The sequence below is a fragment of the Sesamum indicum genome, linkage group LG10 (genome assembly GCF_000512975.1).
Source record: "Sesamum indicum cultivar Zhongzhi No. 13 linkage group LG10, S_indicum_v1.0, whole genome shotgun sequence".
NCBI lineage: Eukaryota > Viridiplantae > Streptophyta > Magnoliopsida > Lamiales > Pedaliaceae > Sesamum > Sesamum indicum.
In genome coordinates, this window is record NC_026154.1 from 4,540,058 (window position 1) to 4,554,525 (window position 14,468).

Consider the following 14,468-nt stretch of genomic DNA (forward strand, 5'->3'; position numbering starts at 1 on the left):
TAAAGATGCAAACAAGGTCTTGTTGGTCTCGATTTGTTGAATGATTTTAAAATGAAAATATTATCGTATATTGTGTAGTAGAAATTTTAGCTTTTATTCTTTTATGTTTTTATTAAAGCTTCTTAATGCCTATTCAGTTGTGCTATTTGCTTTTTTTGATGTTATAGATTTTTTGTTGATTAAAATATTTAAGTTAAATGCATAATTTTGATCACGCTATATAGCAAATATGTTAATTTAAGTAAATTCGTTAATTTTTCATTTTATATTTATAAGAAAATTAGTAGCATACACTTCTCTTTTTATTATAGGGATATAGCAATTCCATGTGAACTTATGTGTTTATCTAAATTCAAATTATACTAAGTATATAGTATCCTTCATCATTCCAAGCTGCTTTTGTAGTCTTTATGTTAGGTTCGTCAGGCCCTGAGCTACATTGTGAAGTATCGAATTGGTATGAGTTAAAAAGGTAAATAAGCATATAAGTGATAAATAAATTATGAAAGGTATCAAATTCCATATCAATTGGGCTACTTATGCACCTGCACACCAACTAGTTTATGTAATGTCAGAGAATAAACTATATTCATAATATTCAATATTACATCGAATAAGATCATTTACTATAGATTAGGAGCGACTAACTAGGCTTTTTGATCATCGATTAACTATCTTCCACTTGGCCTTAAAGTCAATTTCCCATATACTTCAAATCCATCTTCTCAAGATGTTGTGTAGCACCCCCTCCATAATTACATTTCATTTTGTAATAAATTCACATTTAACCCAATAAAATAAACTCTATCTTAACCAATATATTACATATGGATATATACTTATGTTGTATAATTGATCGTGATTTGTGGGTTATTTATTTGGATTATCTTGTTGTTTGATGAATTTATTGTTATATGCTTGTTTGTGGTTATGGTGTAAGAAAGGCATATGAGTGATTGCATGTTGCTATACTATTTTACTATGGATTGAAATTGAATGATGAAAATTGTAAATGGAATATTGTAAATTTATGTAAAGACATGGGTTACTTAATTGGGGATATATTCAATAGTTTATGTGTTGTAAATGATGAGGATGTGATTGATGACGATGTGGTTGATGATGTGATATCTCATGAGCTGTGTGTTGTGTGATATAGAAAAAAGTAGTACAAAATTAAGTTCCATGATGCATAGGGTACCGAATTGTTATGGATAGCGGAAAATATCCTGTGTTGATAGCTATGCACTGGGCGGTGTACCTGTCATATTTGAAATATATCCTGTGTTGATATTGCTACATATTGGGATGATGTGGGGATATCATGTTCAATGGGTATGTAGTGTTGTATATCATATAACATTGATTGAGATGATGATAGCCGAGAAAATCATTTACTGATGTACTCCAGTTAGGGTTAGCAGAATCCTAGAAAAATAAACAATGATTTTGGATCTATTGTACTGTAAATTGATGTATGGTTGTTGTTTAGATGACTTCGTGATTTTATGGTAATTACAAGATGAATATTTGTTGGTTGCTATCATTGCATGAAGTTGGTCTTACTGCATATATGTTTGTGTATATATAAGCTAATTAACTATATTTATTGAGTAGACAGTTCATTCCTTATCACATATTTTTCAGGAAATATGTCACAGTGACTAGTCGAATGGATCATAAGTTGATCATCAGTAATACTAAGTGGGTCAACAGTAATATCTTAAGTTAAGAGCTCTGGCTTTGATGTAATTTTTTTTATAAGACACGTTATAATTGAGGAGAATGTATACTAATAGTAGTATTAAAGCATAATGGCGTAAGGGGTGCTACACTTCTCCTATCTCTCTAGTTTTCTTCCCCCAGTGTAGTGAGTTGGTAATGAATCTGATATCAAAGTCAAGTTGATTCCTTATGGATCAATCTGGCAAATAGGGGAATGAACTTGTGTGGTGGAACTCATGAAGAATGTGGAATGATTAAAGGAGCAAGTGCGTGTGAGTTTCGAGCGAGTTGAGAAATCTATTGAGGAGCAACGCGGAATGATATTGACATCAAAATTTTGGACTAAATACTAATTAGTACCCAAAATAAATTAGCTAATACTTGAGTTCCAAATAAAAGTTCATAATAAGTTTGGGTTCAAATGTATTTAAGACAAGTTCACATAAGTATTCGTACTAAATTTGGATTTTATGAATTTTAATAGATTGATTTAAGATAAAAGTACAAGATATTTTTTTATTTTGGATTGATTAAATTTAGCTAAAAATATGTTGAAATGGGACTCGTCAGGAGACTGATCATACCAAAGCCTATAGTATTCAAGCCCAATAAAAATAAGCCCAAGTTACAAGTCAAAGTTTGCTAATACCTATAGTAAGTGGTCTTTACCTCACAATAACTCATTCCATTTCATACAACACAAGACATAAGTAGCAATGAATCAAAAGGACTCAAGTCCAAAACCCTTTGCCACGAGAAGCTCTGGTACGGCATATGTTCCATGTCTTCCTCGACATTAAGTCCTTCAAATTTTGATACTAAATTTCAAGTTGACATATATTTTGTTTCACAAAAAGAAGGAGATATACATCCACATCCAAAAATACGCTTCAAGCCATTAGATCAAAGATCAGAGCAAAGTATCATGGGATTATATTTTTATGGGAATTGTATCAGTTTTTCATTTAAATCAATAAATTTCATTTTGTTCGTAATTTCATTGTATCATAATTTATCTTTGCAAACCCAAATTTTTTCGTGAACAATCATAACTATAGGGGCAACAATTCCTCAAATTGAACCCCATTGCTAACTGTGTAGGTTAATCAGGTGAAGCTGGAGATGGAATCTCATACACATCGAGCTTAGCAGATATGGCGCGGAGGTTATCAAGTGCAAATGAAATATTCATAGATTAAGTTTCCTAAGTTCAACTGTGCAGACTTTTGAGGTTGGGTGCATCGATGTGAACAATTCTTCAAGATTGATGATAGGGTCATTTCTCTATGAGAACCTGATGTCTGAGCTAGTGAATTTTTGAAGCAGACTAGAACTATATAAGAGTACATGAATATCAATTTGATGAGTTGCTTTATGTCAGTTGTTTCGGTGGAAGACTGAAGAATTAGAGGGCAATACTTATGAGAATGTTTAAACCTAAAGGCATGCAGGAAGCTATAAATTTTGTGTGATAACATGAACAAGCTCAAGAGCACCACCATCATGTAGATCGTTTCATTTTGATAAACGATCTAGGAATTACAATTCTAGTAAAAAACTTAGTTTTTATATCCGACTTGGATCAATATATGTATATTTCTATCTTCAATCTGATATGAGAATCAATCAACTGCACCTTCATTCTTGGTTATTTTAGACCTTCAAATATCTCCACCATTCATGATGAAAACTTGTGCACTATAAATATCCATATAAAATTTTCAGCTTTATCAGACCATGAATTGACATTAATCAGAATACTTGATAAAAACCACCACATAATGAACAATAAAAAACATATAATGGAAGAGTTTTTTTTTTTTTTTTTTCATAAATCTATTTTGTTGCTTTCTTAAAAATCTCTACAATAACAAGCAAATATTTGACTAAGGTAAAAGGCTAACAAGAAATAAAAATATGAGCATTTAAGAGGAAACTAAATGTGCAACAAGGGGAGAAACATTTTGTATGGATTTTCCCCACGAGCTACGACCACATATGACACGGGTATGACATGCTATCACTTTAATTCAATCATTGCAACCTAACAACTGCCATTTTCAAATTAATATTTATTTTTCAATACATGGTTGTCAATATGAACCTGTTGTAGATCTATCCGTTGGCTAGACGATACTACCAGTACCCAGAGCCTCATTACCCCAGCATGCTCGAGATATGGGGCCCAATTAGACTGCCGCTTGGTCCAACAGAGGTGCATAGTGACGGGGGGCATAGCCAGAGTGGTAATGCACCGCATAGTTTTGTGAGAGGTGGCGAAGATGCCCCCATTATCATCTCGGGATCTACTGCAGCAATGAACCAAACGCATACCCATATTGCCAGTTGGGATGTAGTGGAATAGGTAGCTCGTGGGGATGGTGGCCCACGATTGGCGCGCAATATTTCATTAGCGCCACGTCGAAGTCTAGACATGGGTTCTGGAGTTGGCGGGATTGGATCATGGACAGATTACATTCGTCGCTTTGGCGTGCAATCCGACCGTGGAGGCCATTCGCATAGTGAGGGAGACAGTACAGCACGCTTACGGCGACCACAAGGAATTCCACCACGGCGACGTGACGGTCCTTAATTCATAGTGGTATTGTTGTAGAATATATGAACCAGTCACTTGTTGTCATATGTTGATTACAATTATAACGGGAACATGATTGTTTGCGTCTTTTATCATTCAATGACTGATGTGAACTGATTGCCGTAGTTTAATTGAACACTACTCCGTATTAATCCAAAATATATTTTCCGAACCATTGCAATATGTATTTATAAATTTTAATTAGTTAATACTGGATTTTGTGGATCTTCAAAATTATAAAAAATGAAGGATGCATTGGAGGGTTGATTTACATGTTAAAGGTTTGTATTTGATTTTTAAATATAAATATATTCATTTTAACCATTTAATATTTTGTATGTAATATTTTTCTACATCATTAGAATAATTAGAAAATTTAAAAAATCCAAAATAGTATGTCAATTCTACGCGGTTAATTCATATAATACATTATTTCAATAATATATTTAAATTTATCACCTTGCATAGAACGGCTAACAAAAATATTGTTAATGGGTTACTAGAGTGCATTTAATTATTTATAAAAGTGTATTTATATAAATTATATTTTTTTATTTTCATACAAAAATAATTAAAAAATACTATTTATTTTAATCCACTCACAATTAAATAAATTATATACATATATTCATATATATATATAAATACATATAAAAGAGACATGATTTGACAATGAACAGTAATTTTTGTCTCCCACTAACCAACATCAAATATAATATACTTATTTTATATTATCTTCAAAAACAAATCCAAACATATACACTATCTCTAACTAACATCTATTTATCTTTGTTTTTCTCTCTCTATCTCCATAAACCACACCAAAACAAGTTAAAAACAAAACCAAACATAACGAACATTTTTCCTTCATTCCCCTTTGTTTTCTTTTTCTTGTCTACTTTAATGACTAAAATGAATGAATAATTCCACTCACTCCATATAATAACTGAAATTTTTAAATTTAGAATTTAAAATTTTCAATTCATAAAATTGGTGAGGAGAGGGTAAAAATACGGTTCGGGTTTGCATTAAAAAAATCTTAAATGCACGTGCATTCTATTTCTGCCTATCTTGTTTTCCAACCCTCAAGGTAAACAGTAGGCCGATTAACCCAGAATTGACACAAACTAGTCCGAAAATGCCCCGCCCAGGACCGACCCACTACTATTTATACTGAACCTTTAAGTGAACCCTAATTGGGTGCATTTTTAAGCCTGGTTTGATTGAAGCCCGAACCAGGCCCACATCAAACCCAGATTTTCTTGTTGTTTTTTTTTAAAATGATATTGAAGTTTCTTACAGCAATTACTTAAATTTATAAGTGTCTTATGAAATAAATAAATAATAGATTAAACCACACAAAATCTATATATAAAAAATTATATATAATGAATTTAAAAAAAAAGAAAACCCAATAGACCCAATCTAAAACCAAGTGGCCCTAGCCCCTAGGCCATTAGGCTCGTCCTATCCAAGATACTGATTCCTAGGACTAGCCCGATCCGAGGCTGGCTTGGCTTGAACTAGCTCATTTTTTTTATTGATTCAATTCAATAATTTAAATTGGCCGAGTATAATTCAGTGATTTAAATTGGCCGAACTCGTCCTATTGTGCACCTCGCTCCACCTCCATTGCAGTGAGTTGGTATGACTTTAGTATGTGAACTACTTTCCAGAAATAGAAAATTTTTAAAATGAACAATCTGAGAAACAAAAAGAGAGATGAAATTCAATTTTACGTTATTCCTAGAGATAAAATACTGAATTTACCGTCTAGTTTGAGGACACTATACATCATATTCAAATTTATAGATCCCATCAATAGTGTCAATATATACTTCCCTCTTAAACTTCTGCCCGAATACCAACGATTTAAATGGGAAGCAGTGACCATAAAAATGTTCCGAAACAAATAATACCTACTAAGTCCAAGAAAACAGAAAACCCTTCCCCAAAAAAGAAAAGAAATGGCATATAGCTATTCTCGCACTGACGTCCGACCAGAAGCAAAAGGCTCAGGACAGCAATAGTTCCTTCATGCTAACAAGAGTTATCCTGCGTCCCGCCAACATTACATGAAGCAACCAGCCATAAAAAGGTTTTGCAGAAAACTACTTCCACATCTTGAGGTCATAGCTCTTTGTGGCCCTATAGATTTTCATCTGCTAGACGATGATATATGCAAGTTTCAGGATGAGGTTTCTAAGAACTGAACCTCCAGCTACAAGTAGGGGTTGGGAACTGGGCAGCATGAATCAACGGAGCACAGGACACTTGACTGCGAGGCAAAAAGTAACCCCAAACGAATATGCAGTTGCTGTCTGGATGTATTATACGGTGCGGAGAAATCCACGAACCTCAATGAGAAAACTAAGTAAGTTTTTTCTGAATCTCTGGTAATTCATGCGATCGAGTGTTGAAGAAAGATTATTTGAAGTTATGAGAGACTGGAATGCATTTGTTAACCGAGATCTGAAGGTTTGGTTCACCTGCCTTTCTATCAATTCATTTGCCAGGTTCTGCAAGACATGTTTATGTCAGAACTATAGAGACGAGCAGAAGAAGCACATTTTGTCAAGCATCAAGCATAGCTTAATGACAAATTTGTGTAATTATGCCAAATGGTCTACATGCAAAGTTGAGGGCAATACGAGCACAGATAATTCCTCGATGAAGAAGGGAAGCTGGAAAACTACATAAAAGTTTGCATAAGAGGGAAAGATCAACATGCTCAAGTCTGACTCCTTCCCCAAGTATAATCAAACTCTAAATAAAGAAACACGGGATACTGTGAGCTACCTGATAAACACTCTGTTCACAAAGTATCAACGGGAGGAGTGCATCTGCTCCAGAGCTAACAAGATCAGTGCTGTAACATAAGGCAAGGCCAATATCACTTGTTGCTTCTGAGCACTAAAACAACAGTTCTATGATGTGTGTGCAATAAGACGATTCATGGAAATATCACTACTCTAGCATTAAACCAATATTATATACTTGGCTTAGCTTGATTGTATTGTGCGCACAAAGAGTTTTTATAGTTTTCTGCAAAATTTTCTTTGCATTCACCTGTAATCCTCAAAAAGTAGAAGTCGCAGTAATGAGCGAAGGAATTGGCCGAGAATGCCTTCATGAAATTTTCCATCAGCGTCCTTGTAACTGGTGGCATGTGATCCTAAACCAACTTTACCATCACCTCTATCCTTGTAGTGGTGGGATGCAAGAGCTCTTAGAGCTCTTAGGCACAAATCAACAACTTCAATGTCCTAATCAGAAGCAAGGGAAATAAAACATCTTTTCAGACATTTTAGACTGACAATTCCTTAACATCAGAAACTTGCAGTATAAAAATTTATAGTGAAAAAAAGAAAAAAGACAAGACGATGAGGTTCACACTTGTAACCCCAAAAAAAATTACGTAAAAACACATACAAATTAAACTTGATCTCCCACTGAGATTTAAGTAACATAAGTAACAAAAGAACCAATAAACTATTGGCTTTTGAATTATTTCTTTCATTTATGCAAAATTTAAATATATTTCTTATAATGCCAATATGAAATATGCAACCTTTCAATACATCACATGTAATTCAAAAATGAATTATTATAAGTTTAAATAAATATTTAAATCTAAAATAATTAACTTAAAGTCACTTAAATATATTATCTCAGTAATATCAATTATATAATCTAAGTCTGTTGTAAGTTTTATTTTTCATTACATGTAGAGCAACTAATTTAAATTTATTTAATATATCAATTTTAATTTTTGTATATGAAACTTAATTGATATTTAAATATATATTTCAATTTGCATTCTACACGTATGATTATCTCTTGTATATATTTAAATTATTTAAATATACTATAGTAACTTTTTCATTTAACTTGAAATTTAAATATATCCCAAAAAATTTAAATTAAATCCTATTGAAAATTATATTTACTTAAATTCATGATTAATTATTTAAATTATATAATTCTACTAGTTTAAGTTGGTATAAGTTCCTTCTTTACTGCTATAGTTTTAGGCAGAATTCAGGTTTACGGAAAGTTTAATTCATATTTTACAAAGCCAATAATACTTAAATCTTTTACTTTCTTATTTAAGAAAGGTATTAGCATTTTTTTTTAAAAAGTAAACCTATAGTAAATTACACTAAGCCCCTGTGTGTAACAATTGTATCCCAATCATAGAGGCATCCCACGGGGCCTCAGGCCTTGGCCCCTCTAATACAAGTTATATGTTTTTGGTAATATTTCCCCCCAACCCATAAAATACAAGTTAATCTCCATCAATAAACTAGTAGTTTACTTATTTTATTGAATTCAATACTCATACATATATATATATATATATATATAATTTTACACATACACACACACACAGAGATATTTGTGTACACTAATTGATATCTTTATATTTCAACTTCATGTGAGCTCCAAAAATTAGTGAAATATATATATCATTAACTTTTTACATTACAAACTTCATGTTCAACCTAATCAAATTATAAATCATGTACTAATTTATTTTCTTACAAGACTAATGACAATCCCAAAAAGATTGCTCTATCAGTAATACGAATCATTAAATTTAAAAGAAGAATTATAAAAAAAATTAAAGGCTTCCTTATTTATAAAATTTATGTTATAAATTGCACCATTCGGCCTTATTGTTATACTAGAAAGTATCATGTACAATGCACGTGTAAAAACATATGTTTAGAAGTGAATATAGAATTTATTAGTTACTAAAAATATTAACTCATAATTTTATTACTATTTCTATTATTGAATCATTAGTACATAAGTATTATAAAAAAATTGATAATATTATTTAATTGATGAGAAAACTATTTAATTGGTTATTTATAACTCACTTCTAAATTTAATTGATAACATTAAATAAAAGATTTATTCCTTAAAATTGAAGTTTTACATTTCGTGTATAATATTATGTTTAGTAATTTGTATTAGAACAAATTAATACATAAATAAAATATAATATATAAGAACCAATATAAAAATAAAATCAACGAAGTCCCATATTTTTGAATTTTTTATAAGAAATTTCAATTTAATAAAATTAATCATGTTATATTTCTAATGTCTATTTTCTATTTTTTTAATTTTATTTTGTATTTGTTATATTATTTTTGTGAATCGTTATATTTTTAATTTTACTACCATAGCTTGAATTCTTTTTTGTAAATTTATTTATGTGAAATAACTTTAAACTAATTATTTATTAAATATTTTTTTATAAAAAAATAAGCTAATTGGACATATCCATAGTGTCCATATTAATTTGTGTTGAAATGTCCTATAATTATTCTAATTATATATTACTATCAATTTCTAAAGTTTGTCAAAACATTATTTACATTCTTCACTAACTTCTAAATTTAAAATATTATTGCATAAGAAATGTTATTCTGTCCATTTTTAACTTGATGTTTTTAGTGTGATTTCTTGATCTACTAATTCGTATAAATTTAATTGGCATTATATATTTCTTATTTAATAGTATTTTATGTTTTTAAAAACTTAATCTTTCATGTGCATACAAAATTACCTAATACTGGAAATTATATAGTGAGAGATTTCATACAGATTTCAACTTAATATATAAAAATTAGTGCTTTTACTTGAGGATATTTTTTATTATTAATACTTAATTTATTTTTGTTAATCATGAGATCCTATAATTCTTTTCTGTGTTTTTGGTTATTTTGTTTTTTGGAAATGAGGCGATGATTTTGCCGACAAAATGAGTCTGATTACAGAATAAATGTAAAAACTCAAACAAATGTAAAGTAAGGCACGACTCAACAATGCCCACAGAATCAGCCAGCAGACATGAGACCTATCAACACAACAAGTAGACCACCATCCCAGGCCACCACCAACACTGATAAGCCATCCTCAACGCAGCAGCCCCATCTTCATTTTAGTTCGAATATCCGTATCATACACAACTACCACTATCCTTTGACTGTTAGGGGTGGTTATTATAAATATGCAAAAGGCAAGGAAGGTTTCTATAAACACACCCTAAATCAGGAGGTATAAATGTAATTATCCCTCTAATTTATTATTGAAAAGAGAACCACAGTAAGGATACAAAAGTTTTCTCACAATAGTTATAAACACTCAAGAGATTCTTACTATTATATATTTAATTATAAGCTGCACTTAGTAGTATTATTTTATCTCCCGTATACTATGGTAAAAATCAAAAGTTCATGAAAGTATAATCTTAAAACAATTTTCTGCTACTAATATTAAAATATAATCAATTAGTAAGAAATCACCCATGTTAAATTTTTGGAAAGCATTTCCAATTTAATAAAGTTGATAATTTTATTTAAAATTTCATGATATTTATTCTTTTCATATATATAAATAGTTTTTTAAGTTTATTATTTTATGTATTATTCCGATGCTGTCATCTCAAGTTATATTTTGTCCTAGTAAAATAAGTTAAAGTATTTAAAATATATTCTAACAAATTAATTGGGTAGACATGATTAGTCTATTTTTTTAATAGAATAAATTTATCATTATCTAAGTAGTTAAGAGGTATTAGAACTCTTAAATATTCTTCTTTTAACAGAATATTATAATTTTATAACTAATTTTTATTTATTATTATAAAGATTACTTATGTAAGGGCATGAATGTCTTTTCAGAATAAGGAACAAGCACATAAAAGATTCACACTTTTATATATAGTATAGATAGATATAGATACAGATATATATTTGATATATACAAAACTCGGCCCTTATTTAATATCTATTATTTATTATGTGTCCAAATTTATTAAAGTTTAATATTTAAATATATCAAAACTAAAATTTATTGAAGTTTATAATTATCAAAACTACTGAGGCCTTTTTATTGATAAGCAAAATTAAGCCCCTCCGTCCCTGATCCAGGTTGGCTCCAAGGGCATTTACATGCTTCCTCAACATCAGTGACAGAATAGGAAAATCCTTATGTATTTTTTCCTAACGTTTGCATTTTTTGGTATTATTGTTAACGGTAGGTATACTGTTGGGTGGAGGAAAATACTAAGGGAGGCCTTCGTAAGTTTGACGTTAATTGGTTATTTTCTAAAATACCCAAATATCAATGGGTTTAATGGTCAGCATGCAGGGAGATTCTGTTGCCAAAAGTGTCCCCCCCCGAAACCCAGTTTATGCCTTTATCTATATAAGCTAGTGAAGTACAATTACACATTCTGTGATACACAAATGCAATCCTATTACCTGTTATTTATATAAGTTAGTGAAGCAGAATTGATGCATTCGGATTAGGTTACACACGAATGCTTTAAATAGTTACAGGATTATTATTTACCTGATGATGAAGACCAAAATCAAGAGTTCCAAGTATGTGACTACAGGCTTCGACATTTAGCTGTGCAATTATTTCAGGATAAACCTCCAGCATATGTGACAATAGTGAGAAATACTGGCCAACAAAAAAGAAGATGATAAGTTACCATGAAAATGTTAGCTCCCTCTACCCAATAAGATAAGAGCCTTACACTGTGACAAAGTTTAGGGTACTTCAGCAGGTCCATAGTTATCAGAGGTGTGACAATGTGAAGACCCGTGTATACTACCTGCAAAAGAAATGTGGCAAGAACCAATACGAAAAACGTTTGTAGAGGAGCAAAAGTAATCTTTTCCATTCTCTATACGAAATCTTGCATGAAGATACCTGAGAAATATTCGTGCCATAAGTCTCAATGGGTTCAGATGCAAAGTCAACCTGCGAAAACATCCCAATTTCAGGCTTGCAAGCATCAGAGCAAAACCAGGCACAACTATTGTACAAATGCAAGATACCATAATAATTTAGTCGAATATAAACCCCTAGTGTGCACGGCAGAAGACATATAACAATCTTAGTACTAGGTCTTTAGAGGTCTAGTGGTTGCCAAAAGACACAAGTAGGCCTTTACAGGCCATGCCTTTACATGTACAAACGTAAAGAGTAGTGAAGCTACACAAGGACAATGCATTTCCAGCATATAATCCATATTTGCATGAAACAGATGCTATTGGTGATGCTACTGGATAACAAAGCTCAGTGAACTGTAGAAGGAACTGGTAAGATATTGTCAACTCGTCCGGCCAGGAATCTTAATTTTATATCTAAGCACATATAACTAGTCACATTTGTAATACATCAAACCAAAATGTAACCATTAGCTAGTACTTCATTATGCATTAGTTCCCCTGTCAGGTTTACATCGAGATTGACTTGCATAACTGTAACATACTATGCACCAATTAGATCAAATTATCACTTTTTACATGCATTAAGAAGAATCTAACACCTCACTAAATTTTCATTCCATTACATTCGATTCTTTTCAGTAGATCCCTTTCATGTTATGCAATTGGCAATGGATCTCAATACAACCACACATATTAGAGGAGAAGGCTTAAGAAAATAGAATTTAGAGAAACAGGACATCTTAGTTGTTTCCTTAAGAAAAAGTTTAGATTTATACATTTTTGGTTAAGTTGTGTCACAGATTTGAGAGTGAACAAAATCAGTTTTCGTTAAGTTACCAGATCCTTCGAACATAGATTCGAGAGAAGTTGTAGAAGAGCCCGTAAATCCTTATATTTCTCGGCATCTGCTTCAGAACGTAAACTATTTGAAAGGCTAACAGAAATCTGGGGAAGCAGTTAAACAGTAAGAGTTAATTCCAACGGTTATAGCAGTAAGAATAACAATCACCATAATATTAGGAGCTGCTTCTCCCCATTTGAGAGCATAATGTTTCTCTAAGATATAATGAAATAACAATTAATCAAAGCCAAGACATCACTGGTGAACCACAAGTTATATAAGATAATTTGTTTGGAAATGGTCATCATCACCAGGTGGATCCCATCAAATGCATTACAACCTCCTCAACCATTTGATCAGCAATTAGCAATTGCTTAATTGTCTGACATCATTAGTTGTCGTTCATTATCATATTGTTGTTAGTACAGTTCCCTTATGAATGAACGAACTACTATCTTATCAATAACAAAATGAACTATGGTAGGTTCTGCTGACATATTACATATGAATATTAATTTGTGATCCTATTCATTTGATATTTATTGCTTTTTAATTCCATGATACACAGAAAACAGGAACTTATCTAAGGGAAAAATTCATGGTTCCTTGGAGACAATAATTAGAGGATAACGGTAAAGGTTTCAAGCCCCAATAGATGAAACTTGAAATCACCGTTAAAGAATGTTCAGAAGAATTTGGCTAGGATTTAAATCCATAAGATCCCTCAAAACAACCATAAAAGAGTTAGTGAGTATAAATGTCTTGATATAAGTTCTCAAATCCAAATAAAACAATTGCTTATGCTTTCCATATTGCAGCTTATTAAGACCAGCGATTCCAACAATTCACTTGGCATTCATAGATAACAGTTGTATATAAACTTTAGACAAAAACTGATCATGCTGCTTCCATATGTTGCTAAAACAACCTGGCTGTATAATATGAATCTCTATGCATGATATATGAGTAGGACATCTGTTTTTGTGCACATATGCATAAAGGAATACAGATAAACATTACCATTAGTCAAGATGAAACTATAAACCTGAACTTGAGAAAAACTTTACCTTCCCAATGTTGTTAGATGAGTAAAGCTGGAGCAATCGCATACTGAAGTCAACAACAGCAGCAGTTTCTTGAGCCTCTAAGTAGATAATTTGGCCATCCACCCAATCGGTGACAAATTTGAGTAGAAGATAGACTACTACAGACTAGAACAGGGTAAAAGTAGCAGAAGAATAAGTTACTAAATTCTGACAAAAATAGATAGTGAAAGTAAAAACTTGATCAAGTATTAAAAACAATCATAACATGCCAAAAGAATTGAAGAATTAACTCCATGCACATGTTATACAACTATATATATGCATTATTCACAAGAAAAACAAAATGGGGCACCTTACTATTGGCTGTTCTAATTATTGTAACTGCATATACTTAATTATGGGTTTGATTTGTAATTATAGAAAGATCTTTGAATAGCATGGTTGTAGGAGTTTGAGATATAATAGCTTGTTCTAGGGATTGATTATTTGGACCTAGACTT

At 31.4% G+C, this 14,468-nt stretch overlaps 1 protein-coding gene across 3 annotated transcripts in view; it reads right to left on the reverse strand.

The window, feature by feature from the left end:
• LOC105171929 (exportin-4) overlaps window positions 6,031–14,468 on the reverse strand; it is a 32,045-nt gene continuing 23,607 nt past the window's right edge. For all 3 annotated transcript variants that reach the window (XM_011093197.2, XM_020697254.1, XM_020697253.1), the window contains exons 25-32: window positions 13,990–14,133; window positions 12,919–13,026; window positions 12,059–12,109; window positions 11,883–11,960; window positions 11,693–11,806; window positions 7,391–7,587; window positions 7,121–7,190; window positions 6,031–6,840 (exon numbers count right to left, since the gene is read on the reverse strand). In XM_011093197.2, the coding sequence (XP_011091499.1) occupies window positions 6,652–6,840; window positions 7,121–7,190; window positions 7,391–7,587; window positions 11,693–11,806; window positions 11,883–11,960; window positions 12,059–12,109; window positions 12,919–13,026; window positions 13,990–14,133 (951 nt within the window). In that variant the 3' untranslated portion in view covers window positions 6,031–6,651. The remainder of the gene's footprint in view (window positions 6,841–7,120; window positions 7,191–7,390; window positions 7,588–11,692; window positions 11,807–11,882; window positions 11,961–12,058; window positions 12,110–12,918; window positions 13,027–13,989; window positions 14,134–14,468) is intronic.